Raw genomic sequence first — 22,839 nt, 5'->3', positions numbered from 1 at the left:
AAATCTCTTACCTGGGCCTACAAAGCCCACATGATCTAACCATTGCCTCCTCCTGTTCTCCTTTCCTATCAGTCTGCCCCTTCTCTCTAAGCTACGACGACACTGGCCTTTTTACAAAATCACCCAAGCTCATTCTAGAGCCAGGGCTTTTGTGCCTACTGCTACTTCTGTTTAGAGAACTCTCCCCAGCTCTTCATAAAGGTCACTTGATGTTATTCAAGTCTCTAATATCTCCCCAGAGCATGCTCTTTGATGTCATTTTCCCCCACCTCTTAAGTTACTCTTTGATCCATTTCCCAGTTTTATTTTTCTGTAGAGCTGTTAGCACTACCTGGAATGATCTTCTTTCTTTGCCTGTTGTTCAGTGTTTTTGTAACCATACTTTGTCATTAAAATAAATGGTTAAATGAGAAGGACCATTGTCTGCCATGAATTCTCAGCGCCTAAAACTGCTTTGGGGGCAGTGGTAGAATTCTCACCTCTCATCTGGGAGACGGGGGTTCGATTCCCAGCCAACACATCTCATGCGCAGCCACCACCCATCTGTCATTGGAGGCTTGCATGTTACTATGATGCCAAACAGGTTTCAGCAAAGCTTCCAGACTAAGATGGGCTAGAAAGAAAGGCCTGGTGACCTACTTCCGAAAATCAGCCAGGGAAAAGCCCATGGATCACCACAGCCCAATCTCGTTGTGCACGGGGTCACCATGAGCTGGGGCCCAACAGGTAACAACAATGACAAAACTGATTGGGCAAATAGCTGGTGACCCGTAAACATTTACTTGGTTTTCAGTCTAAAGGAAGTGAAGGAATATAGGGCTTTTTCTAATGGACTCATTTCCCGTTGTCTAGAATGCTGCTTCCTTCCAACCTCCAGTGACCTCTTTCCTGATACAAATCTAATGAAGAAGGACTCCCTCCTCCTGTTCAGGGTGACCGTCTTCAAGAGAAGGTGCTAAGAATCCAGCCCTTGAAAATCACCTCTGCTCAGACTTACAGAGCTCAAGCAGCCTTATGCAAATGAATGCAAATCACATGCAAATGGACTCCTATTCCCTGTGACTCCTTCTAGTACCTGGAAGAGACCCCTGGGACCACCCAGCTGGAGGCTTGATTCCACACTGTCAGGAAGACCAACAAAATGATCCCAGTTTTAATTTCCCAGGCAGTTTGCCTATGTCCCCAGGCCTTACGAATTCAGAGATTTTGATCAAGGACATTAAACCGAACAATGAGGCTTACAACAAAAGGAGAACAGCTGAGAAAGCCCACCGCTCCCGGCCTCCCAGGGCCCGAGTACAACAAGGCAGTGGAGCAGTCTTGTTCTACATCAGACACGGGAGGGGCTTAGTGAGACCTCTGCACCTGCACCCAACGCAGTACTCTCCTCCCTAAGTTTAGCTGATCAAAGGTCACCTACAAGGCCAACATTAGAAAAGCCCTGGCCAAGATCCTCAGTGTTAACCACTGCAGTATTGGGCGTTGAAAGGACAGATCTCAGCGGGCACCCAAAAAATGAGCACTTGCCTCCTTTTGGCTTTGTGGGGTTAGATATCAAAGAAACACATTCTGGAAAGTACCCTTCAAGACACTACCCCAAAATCCCACTGCTGTCAAGTCAGTTCCAACTCATAGCTACCCCACAGGGTTTCCAAGGCTATAAATCTCTATGGAAGCAGATCGCCACATCTTTCTTCCTCAGAGCTGCTGGTGGTTTCTAACAGCCTATGTTTTGGTTAGCAGTCAGTCAATGGCTTTAAGCACTGTGATACTACTGGGGTCTCAAAATCCACATACGGATGGCTTTTAGAAACATGTTCTGTATTACGGAATGGTAGCTGAAATGGTGCGGGAAGCATTGCCCAAACTAAAGAGAAGCTGTCCCTTGTCCATGGACATGTTTCATTTGATTCACTCCATTTTTTTTTTTTTTACCAGCATGTATCAGTTGCCCACATTTTGAATTCATTTAAATTTCAGGATTTCTGGATCTCTTAAAACATTGGTAGAACTGGCAACTTTAGATTAAGGGTCCCCCAGGGCACCGAGTTGCTGAAGGTGACTAAGGGCTGCCCTGTGTAAAAGTGCTCTCCAGTTGGACACAGTCATCACCGTTCCTAATTGTGTGCCTTGCATGGAGCCCAATATCAGCAGTCTTTCACTGTTACCCTTGTGCTGTTTTTTCCCCTAGTAAAGAAATATTTTTCCTTATCCAGCATGAAAATGAAAAGTAGTCCAAGAAGGATGTGAGTTTCTCAGACCTTTTCTATTTGCTCCTTTATTTTATCTGTCTGGCCCCTCTCAGCATTGGAATATTTGAACTTCAGTACATGCATCAGGAAATTCAACCTACTGTCTACAGCATAAAAAGGAACAATATGACTACTCAATACTGAGATCGAGGTGTAATTAACTAACTACTAGTTACCAGTTGCTGTCGCATCAATGCCAACTCATGGCGATCCCACGTGTGACAGAGTTAAAACTGTACTCCAGAAGGTTTTCAATAGCTGATTTTTTGGAAGCAGATTGCCAGGCCTTTCTCCCGAGGAAACTCTGGGTGGACTTGAAACTCTGTTTTTGTATAGCAGCCAAGAACATAACCATTTGCATCATCCAGAGACTTCCAATTAAATAACATTGCACTACCAGGAAGGAGCCCTGGTGGCGCAACGGTTAAGAGCTCGCTCGACTGAAAGGTTGGCGGTTTGAACCCACGCAGGGGCTCTGCAAGAGAAAGAGCTGGCGATCTGCTTCTGTAAAGGTTACAGACAAGAAAACCCTATGGGACAGTTCTCTTCTGTAACATGGGGTCGCCCTGAGTTGAAATTAACTTGACAGTGCCCAACAGCAAGAACAGCATTAATCATAGTCAATTTTTTAGGGTGCTTTACTTGGCATCGTGTTGAGTATGTTATTTCTCATAATTTTCACAAATACCTTATGGAGGAGGTTTTATTAGATCTACAGTTCCCACTTGAGAGGTGTCCCTAGGTGGTGCAAACGATTAAAACACTTGGGTGCTGACCAAAACATTGGAGGTTCGAGTCCACCCAGAGGTATCTCAGAAGAAAGCCTGGTGATCTACTTCTGAAAAATCAGCTATCGAAGACCCTATGGAGTACAGTTCTACTCTGACACACTTGGGGTTGCCACGGATGGAAACTGATCTGACAGCAATTATTTTTTCCTCCACTTGAGAACGCTATTGTGTAGAGAGTTTAAGCAACTTGACTGCAGTCAAACAGCCAGTGAATGGTAGAGCTGGTATTGAAACCAAGGTCCAATCCATTCCGCAGTCTTAGAACTTCTCCTTTAGTGTCTATCCTTCCCAAGATCTCTAAGAAAGTAGAAGACCTAGTCCTACAACACCCATGCTTCCCTACCACCCAGGAAATCACTGAGAATCCAGCTCTCAGCTCTTTTCACAAAGCAAACATTTGACATCTAATGAGCCCAGTAAACGCCAATTCTTCTGTGAGAATAAATATGCTTGGGGAAAATCAGCAGTGGAGAAATAGCCCAATTCTCTCTTTGTGTAGATTCCTGATAGGTCTCTGGGTGGCACAAATGGTTTCTGCTCGGCTGCTAACTGAAAGATTGACGGTTCAAACCAACCCAGTGGCACCACAGAAGAAAGGCCTGGCAGTCTGCTTCTGAGAAGATTACATGCAAGAAAACCCTTTGGAGCTCAGCTCTACTCTGTGACACATGAGGTTGCCATGAGTCAGCCTAGACTTGAAGGTAATGAGTTGGTTTGGTTTGAAGCTTCCTGACGAGTAAGTTCCCAGACCCCTATATCTCATCCTACTATCTTCTCTTATAACCAAGTCCAGGCATCCTGGGATTCCTTCCTGACGTTATAAACAGTGGTCCCCTATAGCAGAGCCTCCTAGACAGGTATCCCATTGCATTCAGGCACCAGTCTTACTCATCATAGTAACCTTTGAAGCTATTAAAAATTTTATGGACTATATGACTGAAGGAATGCATGTGTGTGATGCTGGCACTGACAGTTATAGTTTGCCATTTGAAGATGACCTCAGAATCAGATGACTCAAGTAATTAATAATTTTGATGAAGCATAAATTCCTTGGGTTGTAAGAATGAATTAGTTAATGAGTCAATCTTACTCATCACTTAAATTTTTCATTTCAACAGGACTTTATTTGTCCTGACTTATTCTCTCTTAATATAACCACTTTTTTTTTTTAAATGAGTCTGTGTTGCTTTTTTTTTTTTTTAATTGTGCTTTAGATGAAGGTTTACAGAACAAATTAGCTTCTTATTTAACAATGAATACACATACTGTTTTGCGACATTGGTTGCCAATCCTGACATGTGTCAATATTCTCCCCTTCTTGACCTTGGGTTCCCCATTCCCATTTGTCCAGCTTTTCTGTCCCCTCCTGCCTTCTTGTCCTTGCCCCTGGGCTGCTGTGCCCGTTTAGTCTCGCATACATGGTTGAGCTACATGTATTACTGTTCATTTTATGGGCCTGTTTAATCTTTGGCTGAAGGGTAAACCTCAGGAGTGACTTCAGTACTGAGTTAAAAGGGTGTCTGGGGACTATACTCTCAGGGTTTCTCCAGTCTCTGTCAGTCCAGTTAGTCTGGTCTTTTTGTATGAGTTAGAATTTTCTTATACATTTTTCTCCAGCTCTGTCTGGGACCCTCTGTTGTGATTCCTGTCACAACAGTCAGTGGTGGTAGCAAGGCACCATCTCGTTTGTTGTGCTGGACTCAGTCTGGTGGAGGCTGTGGTAGTTGTGGTCCATTAATCCTTTGGACTAATCTTTCCCTGTGTCTTTAGGTTTTCTCATTCTCCTTTGCTTCAGGCAGGGTGGGATCAATGGAGTATCTTAAATGGCTGCTCACAAGCTTTTAAGACCCTGGATACTAGTCACCAAAGTAGGATGTAGAACATTTTCTTTACAAACTATGTAATGCCAATTGAGCTAGATGTTCCCCGAGACCATGAATATAACCACTCTTGGTAAGGACCTGAGAAGGCCCAGTGTATTTTTGCTTAATGATATTGTATTGCAGTCGAAGGAAAAAGTTGATGGGTTTTGGATCGTGCCAAAAAATCCTGCAGGTCTAGTTTTTAGTCCCTTGGTACGACATTGATCAATAACCCTTTCTTTAAAATAAACATGTATGCACCTAGCTTAAGGAATAATATTTGGCTTTCCTGGCTTCATTTCCTCACCCAGATACCATGCATATGCACCTAAACATTTACACACAAGCACACATGAGCACATGCACAAACTCGTACACACAAACACACACATAAGAAGAAAACATATTCCTAGAAATACCTCAGTGCTCATAGATGACAGGCAAAGAGCAGTATGCACACACAGAACACACACACACACACACACACACAAGCAACACACGTGCACACATACACACACATGCATGCATTACTGCTACTTTGTTTTTAAAGAAAATACCCAGTAGTCAAGTTGATGCCTTCACATATAAACTCTGGCAAATTGCAGTTATTATTTTTACCTAAGTCAGGAGGCTTCACGACTCGCAAACCAGAGGTTTGCTTCATTCCAGCATTGCGCATTCAAAGTCAGATATGAACATTGTCTGTGTCATTTAAGGGTATGTCTTGGGTTGTGGGGCTGGGGAAAGGGTCAGCAGAATAAATAATTCCTCTAGACTTTCAACTTACAGCGCTAGTATATGGGGGGCATATCTCTGTTTAACAGTGACCCTTTTAAGAACAAAAAACAAAATGACTTATGAAATTGGTAGCCACTAGCAGAGGAAAAAAGAAAAATGAAACAAAACAAAAACTATCAAATGCTGATAGTATTGTTTATAACAGGAAAAAAAAAACATAATTTAAATATCAATCAGTAGGAAAGGTATGAATAAACCCATATATCCATTTTATGGAATTCTCACGTAACCACTAAAATAATGCATTTGATCAGTAAGTATGAACATGGAAAGAACTCTATATTGACTTACAGAAGCCAAGAAATGAATGATATGTATACAATGACATCACTTATATAAAAAGCATATACACAATGCTTTGAATACTATAATAGCACTGTACTACACACATAGTATAAAATAAATATAAAATGCAAAATAAAAGTATACACAACAATCTATAATAGTGACTTCCTCTGAGGGAACAAGGTTGGGGGTGGTGTTATTCAGAATATATTTTAGCCGTATCTTTAATCTTGCTTCCTTCTGTCTTTATTCTTTTTTTCAGTAAGACTGTATTTCCACATCTCCAGTGTAAATACAACTTTAAAAACAAAAAATTCAATACATTTTAATCTCATGACAGTAAGAAACCAAAACAAACCAAACTTGTTGCCGTTGAGGCGATTCCAACTCATAGCGACCCTACAGGACAGAGTAGAACTGCCCCAAAAGGTTTCCAAGGAGCACCTGGTGGATTCAAATTGCCAACTTTTTGGTTAGCAGTCATAGCTCTTAACCACTATGCCACCAGGGTTTCTATGACAGTAATGGAATGATATTATTTTCAAAAAAATAAAACAAAGAAAAACATCTAGTCACACACCCCAATTCAACCATTAGTATTTTGGTGTAATGCCTAACATTATTGAAATCATACTATACATACACATATAATTTTTTTTTATTTTACAATTTTTCATTCATTGTGAGGCCCCTTAGTCTTTATCTTGCTCATTTTAATGGATATAAGATTCCACTAAGCAGAATATTTGTATACTTTAATTAATATATAATAAAGTACATCATATATATTTTCATTTGATTTTATGACTATAATTTTTATTTATATAATAAATATATCTATATACTTTTTACTTACTTTTTTCTAATTTTTAGCAAAATGAAGTAATTCAGTATGTGAGAAACATCTCAGAAGATTTTTTAAATATATATATTAAAGAGAAATTCATTCTGAGAAGGTTGAAAGAATTAAAATGTTTGAACCTTTGTAATGACTCTCCACATGTATATGACAAATGTTTTTAGGAGAAGTTCTGAGACCTTGTCTTAGTTGGTAAGGACAGGAATGCATTGTCCTGAAACGGTATGCAATACATGGCAACACCCTCATCTGGTCCAAAATAGCACTGTGTGACCTAACAGACCAACCAACCAACCCGTTGTCCTGGAGTCAATTCTGACCCACAGCAACCCTGTAGAACACAGTAGAACTGCCCCATAGGGTTTCCAAGGCTGTAAATATATACCGAAGCAGACTGCCAGATTTTTATCCCACAGAGTAGCTGGTGGGTTTGAACTGCAGGCAGTTTGGTTATCAGCCAAGTGCTTTAACCACTGCGCCACCAGGGCTCCTTCAGTGCGTGACCGAGAGAGCAGCAAATAGCTCATCCCCATGTTCTGCTCTTCCCGCAGAACTGGATGGGCAGACACCCTCCAAATCACTTCAAAAGCCAAATTCTGTGGTCCCACTTCCAGCAGGGCTAATGATCAAGGAGGAGGAAGTGGGAAGAAAGAGACAAACAAAACTTCTCTACTGCCCCTCCCTCCCTCCTGATCAACTTACCATTGCTGTCGGTGGGTGGTCTGAGTCAATTCAGACTCATAGCGGCCCTATAGGACAGAGTAGAACTGCCCCATGGGGTTTCTTAGGCTGTCATCTATGTGGGAACAGATTGCCAGGTCTTTTCTCCCACAGAGCCATTGATGGATTTGAATCGCCAACCTTTCAGTTAGCATCAGAGCACGTAGTATTCATTGTGCCACCAGGGCCCCTTTTCAGCTTACCATAAAAAAAATAGGGACAACAAATTAAACAACCTACCTAATTCCCAAATAATCTTTGTATCTCAACTCCAAATAGGAGTTATTCCGTAGAAACTGGAAGAAGGGCATTGCAAACTTAACCTGAAGTGGAAATTTGCCTTTGCCGTAAAAAATTATTTTATGTATTCAGGCGGTTCACTGTAGCAGATCAGCAGGAAAGGCCTGGTGGCCACGGAGAAGCTTGTTCAAACGGATTCTCTGCTAAACCACACAACAGAGTCAGAGCTGGAGAGGCCTCCTCCACAAGGCCAGTGTCTACTTACCATTTGTATAAGGGTTGACGGTCTTTTTATTTGTCATTACACGTGCTGTGGCATTATTTACCTATGTACATAGAAAACTCAAATGAGCACATATCCCAGGGCCAGGCCACAATACAATTAGTTGCATGCATTATGACTGTGAATACTTATTTAAAAAAAAAAAAAAAACTAAAAATGCATTTTAATTTATAAAAGGCAGTAGGTGCATAACAAAAATCATACATTTTTATAATTACATTTACTTCATGACCATTTAAACTTACAAATCATTTCAATAAAGCAATGTCATATCATTTAAACGTTTAATAGACAGTAAAAGCAAATTAAAAGGTACTGCATAGTTGAAGATTTAAAAAGCATGCGTGTACTCCATGGGAACACAGAAACGATAAATTTTTTTTTAACATAAAATAAAGTTCATATGAAGGAACATGCAGTGGAGAAGAAGAGGGAAGAGACAAGGTACAAGGGAACGTAAAAGTCAAAAAAAGGGACAAACAGGTTTTAGCCGTGTGCAACACTTTAGAAGGGAGAACCATCGGAAGAAGCAACATCTAGCATTCAACACTTGGAACAGGAGCCTTTTACATCACAAGAATTAACAAAATCATTCAAGCTTTAAAGTCACAGCTAACGAAAGGATGAAAGAGAGGGTGCATTGTTTAACACGGTATGAGTTAACAATCTGAGTAAGATGTGCGCCGCTCAAATCTCAGTCCACTCAGTGCCTCTCAGGCTAGCTTAGAACGGACACTCAATTACAGGCGTACCCATATCCAAAAAAATAGAGCATCAAGAAAACTTAATACGACAAGTCAAAAAAATCCACGTGGTATATATATATGTATATAGAGAGATCAACTAAATACGTGAAACGGCAGATGGACTCTTCACCACTTACCATTCACCACCATCGCCAGCATGGGTTTGTATACAGTTACCATGGTTACTGAGAGTTTGGTGAGGGGCCTAAGCGTTATCGCCGAAGGGGGGAAATGAAAGGCAAAATATGCAACATCTTACTCCAAAGACTAAAGCATTTTTAACTGGTTTTTTTTTTTTTTTTTAAGTTTTAACAAATAAGACCCTGTGGCAGGGTTGAGGGAGATCCCGTGGTAGAGCTGATACTGAGTACTGGCATTATGGGTTTTTTTCTTTTTTTGATGACGAGGGACCACATATGGAACAGGAAATCCTGTTCGGCTATTCACTTTGTTATCAAAGGAATAAAATGATTCAAAGTGGCTTCTTAAAAAAAAATGAGGAATTTAATAATAAAGACCTCCCATTTAAAAAACAAAAAACAAAACACTTTTTTCTTTCAAAAGCTATTTGTCTCATAATTTGGTTTAATTTGCAAACCACTATGGATCCCTCGTCAACCCTGCAGTGGAAAGAAAAATTAAAAACAAACAAAACAAACAAAAAAACTGCTCTGAATTTTGTTTTGTTTTTGCAATGCTGACTCTACTGTTTGGAACCTACTGCACCCGTTGATTACAAAAGATGGAAAATAAATAAATAAATAAAACACCTTTCAGATTAACCTTTCTTGTGTCTCACTTTTGCCATCCACCTCTCAGCAGTAATAAGAGTAACATAAAGTAAAAAAAAAAAAAAAAAAGTAAGGCCAGTTTTCCTTTTTATATATAAGTGTATATATATATAAACAATGAGAAGGGAATAGGGTCACATACAAGACACCGGTGATGCATCTGAAACAGCGAATGAGCGTGAAGCAGACATTTATAAAAAAGATGAAAAGGAAAATATTTTGAACATGCACCTCGATTTTACGGCCCTCAACCACGGTGCCGTGTAATTTCTCCCTCGCCCTGTCCGCATCGGCACTATTTTCGAAAGTTACGAAACCAAATCCCTGCATGCAGGAGGGAGAAGGGAAAACAACATGCAGATTAATATTTCAATCCACGACCACTTTGCAACGTTCTCTCGCTTTAATTTCTACTTCTTGTCCTGGCTTCAGTTCTGTAACATGCAAATTAGAGAAATTATAAGAGTACTAAGATGTGCAATAAGTAAGCAATAAATGTGAACAAGGTTTTTCTTTTTTCTTTTTCTTTTTTTACTGTCACCAGTTAGCTGTAACCCCTAAAGAATTCAAAGAAGGATACTAAAAATACCTTGCTAAATGTCACTACAGAAGAAAATAAATCTAACAAAAAAGAAAATGAGATCAAAATAAATTTACAGTGTCTTCACAGAGAATAAAATGAAATAACAAGAGGGGAAAAAAAGGGAACCACTTTCTTGACATGCAAATTAAAAATAAAGTAAAATAAAATAAACGTGTGCACAGAATTCAACAATGAATGCCAAAATCCTCTAACATTTCCTACAGAGACATGCCGTGTGGTTTTAAGAACATTTCTTCTTCATGCAATTTTAGGGTTATTCAAATTGGTCAATTCTACAGCCTTTACTTCTCAAAAATAAAAATCAAAAGCCTAAAAAAAGGAAAGACCTTTTTTTTTTTAATAATACATCTTAAACTCTTTGATCTAATAAACAAACAAAAAAAAGAATCACATGAAATGAACAGAAATAAACTCCAATTGATTACGCAAACAGTTGAAGTAACATTTCTATATGAATCATCCCCTGGCCCCCAATAACATACATGCCTCGGGATTAATAAAGTTTTGGCGCTACCTTATTAACCAAAAAGGGAAATATGTACACAGATTGTAAAGTTCTAAGACATTACGCTGGTATTCATATTGACAGGTAGAAAACTATAGTGGCTCTGTTAGGAGATGTTATTGACAATAACACTCTCAGCCCTTCTCTTTTACTGATAGATCATGTACTCTTTGCTTCATCATTGCAGCATTTTGCTTTTAATATTTCAGTCTTAAACCCCCCCCACTAAACCTCATATTGTCAAAAGCCATCTTTTTCTTCACTGACACTGTTCCTAAGAAGAGTACAGAAAATATGACACATTATTTTTAAAACCCCTAAAAATATTTGTACATCTTGTTCAGCAATATACACCAATCTTTTGAAACAATTCCAGTGCAAATTTGCCCAGCTCCTTCTGGTTTTCACAGTGTAAACTAGGAAAAATCATGCAATTTGGGGGACCTCTATGTCCCTTTGGGTAAACCTTACACAAAGGTAAATATTGGCTTTAAATTCAGCTTTGTTGGGGCAGGTGACTAGTAAAACAGACACTAATTACAAATAACCCACAATCATAACCAGCTGGTGTTCATTCCCAGTCTCTCACTAGGTTGCCTTTGTAACCTCCAAAACGAATAATGTTTTGGGAGCTATTGCCCAATGGTCTGGGGAAGAGAGAACTTCACAGTAGTGAAAATGGACCCATCCACTGAGGACACTATAGGTGTCTTCAGACTAGAATGGGTGGTCATTTAACAGGATTCTATAGAGAACATTTAAGTTTCTTTACTTTGAAGGATAAGACTGAATTACCTTTTAAAATCTGTCCAATAGTGAAGATCTGTGATTAGAATGAAACCTGCATCATGTCATTAACATTAGACTACATATTCCATTACTGAAGGGTCCTACTTAGTCTTAAAAATCACCATATGCCAGTTTAAAAACCAAACCAGGTCCCCTTGAGTTGATCCCAACTCATGGCTACCCTGTGTTGTCAGAGTAGAATTGTGCTCCACAGGGGTTTCAAAGGCTGATTTCTTAGAAGCAGATCCCCAGGCCTTTCTTCCAAGGCATCTCTGGGTGAACTCAAACTGCCAACCTTTTCGTTAGAAGCTGACACATGAACCATTTGCACCACCCAGGGGCTCCCATATCAGGTGCTCAAAATACTCACTACCTGAATACTTTTGAAATAATAGCTCTTTGATGGGCAAAAGACAGGATTTTGGAGCTTTGTTCCATTTCATGGCTCTAATTCTTGGCCAGTGGGTCCCAAACTTAGTTGCCCATGAGAAGGAACTATGGAGCATATTAAACACTTAGATTCTTGGGCCCTGTCCCAGATTTACTGCATCAGAATTCCAGAGGGGAACCCAGAAATCTGTTTGCTTGTAAACCTGCCAGTGTGGCCCAGCAACTGTATTTCCATTGTGTCTCATATCACTGTTGTTTTTAGATGCCAACAAGTCAGTTGCGACTCATAATGACCCTGTGTACAAAAGAATGAAACACGACCTGGTCTTATGCCATCCTCACAATCATTGCTATGTTTGAGCCCACTGTTACAGCCACTGTGTCAATCCATCTTGTTGAGGCTCTTCCCCTTTTTTGCTAACCCTTTAGTTTACCAGGCATGAGGTCCTTCTCCAGAGACTAGTCCCTCCTATTAACATGTCCAAAGTCAGTGAGATGAAGTCTTGCCATCGGTGCTTCCAAGGAGCACTCTGGTCACACTTTTCCATGTCAGATTTGTTTGTACTTTTGGCAGTCCATGGTGTATTCAATATCCTTCACCAACACAATAATTCAAAGGCATCAGCCCTTCTTCGGTCTCCTTATTCATTATTCAGCTTTTGCATGCAAATGAGGAGGCTGAAAATGCCACAGTCTGGATCAGGCACACTTCAGTCCTCAAAATGACATCTTTGCTTTGCTCATATCACTTAAGCACCACAAAAGACTTCTTCAGTTTTTTATAATAAGCAGAATATTATATTGCCTGGTTTCTATAGGGCAACTTACTGAGCAGGGTGAGTTTCCGGGGTGAATATCTATCTGACTCAGTTATTTGGAGCTTAAAGGTAGAAGTAAGGCCAAAATCACATCTCAGGAGCTTCTTAACAATCTTCTCTTCTTTACCTATAAGTCTAACTCCCTAGCACCGATAGCCATGTCTTAAATTTAGTAAGTAATGAGAAACTAAGGTGTCATTTTGATGACTAAGGTCCATCTGACCCCAGCTATGGTCTTTTCAATTGCTTCATATGCATGTGAATGCTGCACAATGAAAAAGAAAGATAGAAGAAGACTTGATGCATTTGAACTGTGGTGTTGGCGAAGAATGTTGACTACTGTGAACTGCCAGAAGAATGAACAAACCAGTCTTAGCAGAAATGCAACCAGAATATTCCTCAGAAGCAAAAATGGCAAGACTTTATCTTGCTTACTTTGGAAATGTCATCAGGAAAGACCAATCGCTAGAAAAGGACATCATGTTTGGTAAAGCAGAGTGTCAGCTAAAATGGGGGAAACATGCGTACATGCACATACATATATACTACATGTGTATGTATAGGTGCATATACACGCATACAGACGCACACACAAACACGCAAGTTCCGCACAGACATCCTCATTTAGTGTTGAGTTGTGTGCATCAGGGGACTGTCCCCGTAAAGAATGGCCAGAAGGTGACTTCCTAGCTCTTAAAGGACCACCCATTTTCTCTCCGCCTCTCTGGCACCCAGTGGTGGAAAAGAGGTCATAACGATGGTTCAGGTTTCTCAATCACTAAAAAGAAAATGTCCCTTTAAAGAAGGCCCTGACGGCACAGTAGTTAAGCATTGGGCTGCTAACCAAAATGTCGGCAGTTCGAATCCACTAACCACTTCTTGGAGACCCTACGGGGCAGATCTACTTTGTCCTACAGGGTGCTATGAGTCAGAATCTACTTGAAGGCAATGGATTTGGTTTGGAGCCCTGGTAGAGTTGTGGTCAAGAGCTTTGCTGCTAACCAAAAGGTCTACAGTTTGAATCTACCAGTCGCTCCTCGGAAACCCTATGCGGCAGTTCTACTCTTTCTTATGGAGTCGCTATCATTTGGAATCAACTCACCAGTAGCGGGTTTGGTTGGGTTTTCCTGTAAACGTTAATGTCAAGCATGAAAAATATCCATGTGAGTCACTGCCCCCATTTAGCAGCTCCCAAATGGACCCGCTGGGTGACATTCTAGATACATTCCACCGGGAGCTCCAACACCTGCAAGACCCGTTCTTACAGAGGGAGCATACCCACCTAGAGAAGCTATTTTTGATGTTACCTAATCCAAAAGAAAACAAAAAGGCAGCTTAACAAAGTTTGGCTCTTGATGCCGCAAATTTAAATGGTCTTGTTCCTGAAGCCCCCAGAGACAGGCTAATCATGGGAATGACGGAAGAAGTCTTAAAAATAGCACCGCCATTGTACTTTCAAAATAGCAAGCGATATTCTCCTAATGTCCCAAAACAGCTCTCGAAAGGAATTAAATAGCTTTCTCCAACTGGCAAAAGTTACAAAACAAAATGTAAATTAAATATAATTTTTTTTTTTTTTTAAAGAAAGCTTTAAAGGCAGTGATGCTGCAGGCAGATGCCCGGTTACAAGAAAATCGGCCAACATTCCAGGTCATCATCTACAATTTCGCCAAGAATACATCAGGCCTGAACGCAAAGGATTAGGCAGGGCACGTTTTTCCCTTCATGCACTATGCTTTGCAGATACAGAAATAGTCTCTGCAACGATTTTCACACAACAAGCAAAAAGAAAGTTCACTTTCCCCTCCCCCAAGCCTAGAGGTCAAACTGCTGACATATTACAAAGAATGGCTGTATAATATCTGAAGTTATAAAAGAATGATAAGTTCCCTGAACTAGCAGAACCAGAGAGTACAACCAATTGGGTTTTTATATGCATCTGGCATACTGCAACATCACTGTGGCCGTGGAAGAGAGAGTACTGGAAGTTTCTTCCCCAATTTGACCAGCATTGTCCTGTTCAGTTAAATTCTCTATCTATGTACTCAGGAAGGAGGGGCCTGCAAACTGTCCCAGGAATGGTGGATTCAAGTGTGAGCTTCAGGGGAGGAGGTGGCTGCTATACCCAAGAGAACTAGTACTATGGCAGCAACCTTAGAGCAAACCAGTTTTGCTCAGTAGTCCTCCTGGCTACTGACTTATCCCAAATTGCCTGTGCAAGGAAAGCAATGAGGCTAAAACCAATATCCTTTGGTATCTGGGGTATCTGGTGGGCTTTCAGGATCCACTTTCACAATCCCAGGATGCATGAAGGGAGCTTAAAGTCTCTAACCATCTGGGGAATGGTATATTTGCCACATGCAGAGCCAAACTTTGTTAAGCTGTTTTTGTTTTTTTTTAGAAAGTGTTCATTTTCCAGTTGCTAAGATCAATATCCTAAGGGAGCCCTGCTGGCGCAACGGTTAAGGCAGTCAACAGCTAACTGAAATGTTGGCCGTTCAAAACCACTAGCAGCTCCATGGGAAGAAGATGTGGCAGTCAGTTTCCATAAAGATTTACAGCCTTGGGAACCCTATGGGGTTGTTATGAGCTGGAATGGACTCAAAGGCAGTAGGTTAGGTTTTTTTTTTGAAGGTCTGTATCCAGGTGCCTAGGTGACTTAAATGATTAAGCATTAGACTACTAACCAAAAGGTTGGCAGTTCCAAACTACCCAGAGGTGCCTTGGAAGAAAGGCCTGGAAATCTGGTCCTCGTAGGTCACAGCCATGAAAGCCCTATGAAGCACAGTTGTATTCCACACACATGGTGTCACATGAGTCAGAATTGACCCAACAGTAAAGGGTTAAGGTCAATATCCACATCCAGTTTTTAAAAAAATTATGACACAGAATTAATTTTTTTTTTTTTTTAATGAACCAATCCATTAAGAACATTATTTCATACAGACTTAAAAAAGAATGCGTGTCATTTTTCTTTTTTTATAGCTTGCTGGCACAGTTTGGGCAATAGCCATCTTTTGGCCTCTTACATAAAATGCACACAAACGAGAGTAGATTTGCTTTTTGCAATTTTTTCACATCTGCTTTTATGAGAAACATGTTCTTGGTTGGTGGTGAAATTTTATTTATTACATATTTAACCAACCCATGTGGAAGTACTTTAAGTTTCATAAAAATATATTTAGTTAAGTTCTTTTTTTTTTTAAGATTAAACTTTTGACCTGAGGAGTTCTTTTAACCCACCAACGCAGTAAACCTTTATTTACGTAAGCCTATATCTGTGCATGGAAACCCTGGTGGTGTGGTGGATAAGAGCTATGGCTGCTAACCAAAAAGGCTGGCAGTTCGAATCCACCAGGCATTCCTTGGAAACCATAGGGGGCAGTTCTACTCTGTCGTATAGGATTGCTATGAGTTGGAATCGATTTGATGGCAATAGATTTGATATCTGTGCATACATATTTTGCTAGAGTCTCGACTCTAGCTATAGGGACATTGTGAGTCAGAATCGAGGGCAATGGGTTTGGTTTTTTTTCCTAGCTTAATACCCACATTCCTTTGCACAATTGATCCCTGTTATCCCCCAGCACTGGTTGTCCTTCAGGAGATTCTGATTGGCCTCTTGAGTTTTCTCTGAGTTCAGCTAGAAAGGGGATACTTGAGCGGAAGCAAAAGAACCACAAAGGAGGAAAAGGAAGCCAAGACAAAGCAAAACCACTGCTGTGGATTGCATTGTGTCTCCCAAAAAATATGTGTTGTAAATCCTAACCTTCCTGCCTGTGGTTTATAATTCCATTCAGGAATGGGTTGCCTGTAATGTTAATGAGGCAGGATTAGTGCAGGGTATGTCTTAAGCCAACCTCTTACAAGATATAAAAAAAAGCAGATTAAGCAAAGCTGAGATGGGGGAATACAGATGCCAAACCACATGGAGATCTCCAAGGAACCAGAAAAGAGAAGCTGAAGAGATAAGGACCTTCCCCCAGAGCCCACAGAGAAAGAAGGCTTCCCCTAGACCCAGTGCCCTGAATTTGGGTTTCTAGCCTCCTAATCTGTGAAAGAATAAATTTCTGTTTCTTAAAACCATCTACTTGTAGTATTTCTCTTATACCAGTGTTAGATAATTAAGACTACCACTAAGTGAGTAAAGGAATATTTCACATTCAGGAAAAGGAAGGCTTAACATTTGTCTGAAATAGGAAGATACTGTGGTTATAATTTTAAGAACAAGTCTGGAAACTTTGTTGTTAATTTCTGTCAGTCAGTTCCAATTCACGCGACCCCATGTGTTGCAGAGTAGAACTACTCCATGGGGTTTTCAAGGCTATGACCTTCTGGAAGCAGATCTCCAGGCCTGTCTTCGAGACACCTCTGGGAAGGTTTGAACTGCCATCATTTTGGCTAGTAGTTGAGTGCTTAACTGTTTGTGACATCTATGGACTCCATTCTGGGAGGTTTGTTATAACAGGCTGCTGGGCTCCCCTTTCAGAGTTTCAGAACCATGTTCAGTACATCTTGGTTGGGGCCTGAGAATTTGCATTTCTAACAAGCTCCCTGGTGATTTCGATGATATCGATCTTGGGAACCCCACTAAGATAATCAATGATATAAAGGATGTTTTGGAAGAGTTTGGCTTTTTTTTTCCTCCCAACGTATTTCTATTTAGAACGTACTGGAGCCTCTCTGTAGAGTTCCCAAGTTTTATAAACACTGTTAGCTCTAGCAAAACGTACCTAAAAACTGCTTTCCTAGGGGGAAAAAAAAAATTCAAAGCAATGGCAAATTGCAAAATGTGGATTAGTTAACATACTAATGAATAAAATTATATTCAAAAGATTGGTGTATATGAGCTTTTTCTCCCCCTGAAACCCAGGAAAATAACTGCACTTTATTAATACAGAATAATCACATATTTACCTGCTCATGAGACTATCAACTCACTTTTTAATATAAAGAACATAATTATCACTGAAAAACAAAAATGTAGCAACATCATTATTTTTTTAAGCACGGGTAATTTTCTTCTGGAAACTTGATACATATACACATAGTAAGAAAACTTTAAATTATCCCCTTATACATTTCGAACCCAGTCCAATGCATTTCCCACCATTTTGGAAACTGGAGGGGGTCCCTACTGAAATTCCCACTGAAGTACATTTTCATAGTGTGCTGATTAAAACAGTGCAGTTGTTTCCCCTTATCCATAACAAACATCGTAAAATAAGCTAAATGATTCCAAAGTGAATTAAGTTGCTTACCTTTGAGCCTCGCTCATTAAAAATAATTTCAACATCTAAGATTTTACCAAATTGCTGCAAAGAAATAGAAATACTTTATAAGCAAAAGTGAGATGGAACAAATCACTATGTATATTGGTAATCATTTCCACAGTGAGAATTTTTTTCTTGTTTTTTAATGTCATGGATATACATTTTACATTGTTCTATTAAGTGATATGCTTGACCAAGAGAATATGGCAAAATTATGGCATTCGCCATGAGGTGAGGTATCTTAGTAGGGGACTGGTACAAAAATATGTAATCAAAGGCTTAATTCTATTTTACTTTATTTATGAGTGAGTGATTGCTTTCCCAGGCACTGAGCGGTAAAGATCAAAAATGACTATGCTACACCCTGAGCCTTCTACACCATCGCAATAGCCACTGGGAGAAACACCCCAATGAAGTGGGATTTTGATAATAATATGTTCAATTGAAATAAGACATTAAGGGGTTTAGGCTTTCAACCTCTATAAACGCTAGGAGCAGCCAGACCATATGAGAGAAGGAAAGTAAAACAGACAAAAGCAAGATTCACTACCTGGACAATCGTGATAATCAAGACACCAACACAGTTCTGGTCAGCCATCAGGCAGAAATGCACTTTCTCAAGAAGATACGCCATATTTTTAAACACAGAGATAGATTTAATTAGCATCAATAAGCTCTATAAGAAATAAGAGCAGTTCTCAATGTCTTCAAGTCTAGACACAAAGTTCCAGATTACAAATAAATCAGGTTAGTTTTAGAAAGTTTCACTCAGGGTGAGGGATAGAGCCACCAGATAAAATATAGAATGCCCAGCTAAATTTAAATTTCAGGGTTTTTTTTAAGGCTAAGTATGCCCATACAATATTTGGGGTATGTTTATAATTAAAAAAAATATATTCGCTGTTTATTTGAAATTCAAATTTAACCAGTACTCTGTATTTTTATTGCTTACTCGTGCAACCCCAGTGAAAAACGCATCTCAAATAATCCTTATTCACATTCAATAGAGGAGAACAAGGACCCTGAAACCAAAAGCATCTGATAATCCAAAATCCTTTCCCTTGACCTTAGAATCTTCCCAGGCTTCTTAGATTCCTTCCATGAGGTAGACTGGACATTTGAGTACAGCCTGCTCCGCATACGTGCAGACTTGGGCGGGGAGATGCCAAAGTATGTGACCATGCAGGGAAGACAGGAGGAGATGGAAGATCTACTCCAACGTAGAATGGCAGCAGATGCCCTTTTTAGTGAAGTGTATTTTTTTTAAATAGAAAATGAAGGGCCCTTTTGTGAAGGGCATTATTTTTTTTTACTAAAATTAAACAGAACATTGTAAAAAAAATCTTTTTTACATCCTCTTTTTCTTTTATCTTGAGCTTTTCCATCATCTTACTTGCTTTTTTGCACCCTGGCTTTTAAGTGCATCCCTTATGACTGCAGGAGATTCTGGGTTTTATTTCTCTCCCTGGTTGGAAGGCAATAAGCACATCTCTCTCTAGCAGAGAACAGAGTGATTAGGGGTAGGACAGGAAGAGTAACCAGCATCAGGACCCAGAGATTGGGCCTGACCAAAGTGCTTCAATCAGAATACTGGGAGTCCCAAGGAGAGAGCATCAAGAGTCCCCGTTAAAATTCAAAATAAATTTTTTTGGAACATAGAGATGCTATCCTCTGGAACATACAAAGAAATGTATCTCCCTTAGAAAGACAAAAAATGCACACTCCAATTGAACACAAATAACTCAAAACCTTGGAATAAAAGTATTTCTGACTTTGCAGTAAACTAACCCAATGCTTCTGTCATCGTACGCAGTAGAAATGTGCCCGTTCCTCAGGCTATGTACTTGGCCAGAGAATTACAGACTAAGCATTCTTCCTGTTGGTTACCTAAAGGCTTCAGAGAGGAGTAGAAAAAAAAAATTTTTTTTTTAGCTAAGAAGAGAAGACTTAACTCGGAAAGGAGATAGAAAGTCCCCATTTCTAGCACATACGATAGAAATACCAAGAAACGTGCAGGTGATGTACTCTGCAATTTGTAGACACCCAAATATTCCGTTGGCCAAGACAATACTCTTCTACAGAGTATTTTAGTTCCCTAGGTTTGGGCAGAGAAAAATGATTAAAAAGAGAAGAAAAGAACGTTCAAATTTGAGAACAGAAAGATTTGCCTTTCGAAAGTGAACTGAATTTCATAGTAAAGAATCCCCCAACTTTGTGCATTCCTCAGAGGAGTAATTTTAATACACCCTGCTTAGAATATTCAGTCCACACAGATGCTATCATATTTATTTCAGGCATAAGAACCTAGAAGCATGTCTATTTATGGATAAAGAAGCTTGAAAAAAGACTTCTTGCAACACCACGAAGCAAATGTCAGCTATGGAACATTCTCTAAGAAGTCAACATAAAACTGTTCCTTTAAAATAAGATCAGATTGAGATAGAACCAACTGGCAAGCAGCTTTAACATGATTCATTACCTAAATGAAACAACGGGACCGTATGCCCAGAAACGGTCTGAAACGTTTGCCTCTTTGGCAATTGCCATTGGTTTGATGATTCTCAAAGCCAGCGAAATAAGCTGCAAGAAAAATGCTGATGCAAGCCCCATTTCTAAGACAGTTGTGTACTATATTTATAGTATCAACAGTTTAATTGGGAAGTTTGGGACTAATGATGTAAACACAGCTGGCACATTTTCAATTTAAACAGACACGACTCATTCGCAGACTTAACTAGAATTTGTTTGCTCAACAGCAATGTTCAGCGACGTCTTGGAATCCACGCGAGGTGTCTCAATAGCTGTATCAAGAGCAAAATCCAGAAGCTTACAGGCACGCGCTTGGGCAAATATGTACTGAGCGTTTTTAGACATGCTCAGATCAAATAATATTTCTCTGGAAAACTGTGACGGGTGTTCAACCACTACAGCATAAAACATGAGAGTAAAGGTTAGTTCAAAGACTGTGCGGAGAGGCTAAGAAAGGCATCATCCCAGTTTTCTCTGGGTCTGCTTCATGTTTGGAATGCAGAGATGGGAGGAGGCACAAAGTCATGTCCAAAGAAATAGTTTCACTATCTATAACGCCATGGTAGAAGGAACTTCGGTATTAACACTGAAGGCACTGGCATGCCCAACTCTGTTTTATTACTAAAAAGGTGGTTTCATGGATTGAATTGTGTCCCCCAAATATATGTGTCAACTTGGCTAGGCTGTGATTCCCAGTATTGTGTGCTTGTTCACCATTTTGTGATCCGACGTGATTTTCCTATGTGTTGGAAACCCGACCTCTACGATATTAACGAGGCGGGATTAGAGGCAGTTATGTTAATGAGGCAGAACTCAATCTACAAGATTAGGTTGCATCTTAAGTCAATCTCTTTCGAGATATAAAAGAGGAGCAAGCAGAGAGGCAGGGGGACCTCATACCACCAAGAAATGAGAGCCAGGAGAAGAACCTGTCCTTTGGACCCAGGGTTCCTGTGCTTAGAAGCTCATTGATCAGGGAAGACTGATGACAAGGACCTTTCCCCAGAGGCAACAGAAAAAGAATTCAGACTTCTAGCCTCCTAAATCTGAGGGAATTTCTCTTTGTTAAAGCCATCCACCTGTGGTATTTCTGTTACAGCAGCAGTAGATAACTAGAACAGGTGTTCAGAGGACCTTCTTTTACTGCAACTAAAAGTCATGTGGTCTGGTTTCCTGACAATAAGGAGAAACTTGGCTAGATCATTTTCCTGCCCAGAGGAGCTGGATTGTGACAGCAGAAACAAGCCATTTTATAAATAAGAACACTGTGCACATTTGAGGGGGAACGGCTGATTCTCAAAACGACTCTATGATAGACTGTGTTATGGCAGAGATCTGAATGTACTATAACCCACTTTCCTACTAGCTGAAAGTTGGAGGTTCAAACTCACCCAGAGGCACCTTGGAAGAAAGGTCTGGTGGTCTGCTTCCAAAAGGTAGCAGCCTTGGAACCCTATGGAGTGGTTCTACTCTGTGCATATAGGGCTGCCATGAGTCGGAACCATACTGATGGCAACTAACAACAACTCCCTCTCTAAACCCAGAAACATTTACATTTAAAATATTTGCTTAAATTAAACATTCTGCTCAGGAGCAAGGCATTGTAACGAATTTAGTGGAAACCCAAACACTCATTCCATAGGCTCATCAAGAATTCAAATGCAAAGAAAATGAATGCTCATGGATGAACCCTGACACAAAGAGCTCACTGAGAACATCACCAGGCCAGCACCAATATCTCTTCCAGCAAAACATCAGAACTACTGCCCCTGATGATATAAGACATCCACTCATTCACACCCCTAAGGGTGTTTTCAAAAGACTCTGGCTTCTACTTGCATATTGAATCATATAACTTCTTGGCCAAGACATGTTCCACCTTAAAAGAAAAAAAGAAAGGAAATCTAAGATGAGCTAGAAGATTTAATGTCCAGCACTGGAACAAGTGTTTCCAAAAAAGGAAGGAGTAAAGAATACAGGATGTGTGGTGGGAGAAAGTACCTAGGGTTGCAACAAAGAGGCACTGGAGCCACAAATTAAAAATAAAATGTGCGACACTTGCAGTAGCCATTAGATGTGTTGGGTTACAAACTTCATCACAGAATTATTGATTAAAGAAGTGGTTATGAACACTACCAGTCCCCCCCCCCCCGTCCCCCGCCACCCTTTGAAGTCCCCATGGCCCTATTTAACAAAACAGGCAAAGGACAAAGTAGCAAAGATCTTTGTGGGTGCCTTACTCTGTCATGTCCTTGTTTTAAGCCCTGCCAATATAAGGGGACAAGGGCAGAATGAAGTGCCGAA

At 40.1% G+C, this 22,839-nt stretch overlaps 1 protein-coding gene across 11 annotated transcripts in view; it reads right to left on the bottom strand.

Moving 5' to 3' along the window:
* Window positions 1-22,839, bottom strand: part of RBFOX1 (RNA binding fox-1 homolog 1) — a 440,264-nt gene that overhangs the window by 121,972 nt on the left and 295,453 nt on the right. For 10 of the 11 annotated variants that reach the window (XM_064295558.1, XM_064295563.1, XM_064295557.1 and 7 more), the window contains 3 exons: window positions 17,995-18,048; window positions 9,859-9,951; window positions 8,073-8,133 (listed from right to left, as the gene is read on the bottom strand). In XM_064295558.1, coding sequence (XP_064151628.1) covers window positions 8,073-8,133; window positions 9,859-9,951; window positions 17,995-18,048 — 208 coding nt within the window. The remainder of the gene's footprint in view (window positions 1-8,072; window positions 8,134-9,858; window positions 9,952-17,994; window positions 18,049-22,839) is intronic. The other variant, XM_064295566.1, reaches the window with a different exon arrangement.

Source organism: Loxodonta africana, chromosome 12 (genome assembly GCF_030014295.1).
Source record: "Loxodonta africana isolate mLoxAfr1 chromosome 12, mLoxAfr1.hap2, whole genome shotgun sequence".
NCBI classification, from domain to species: domain Eukaryota; kingdom Metazoa; phylum Chordata; class Mammalia; order Proboscidea; family Elephantidae; genus Loxodonta; species Loxodonta africana.
The sequence above is the reverse complement of the archived record's forward strand: the minus strand, read 5'-3'. Positions and strand labels throughout refer to the sequence as shown.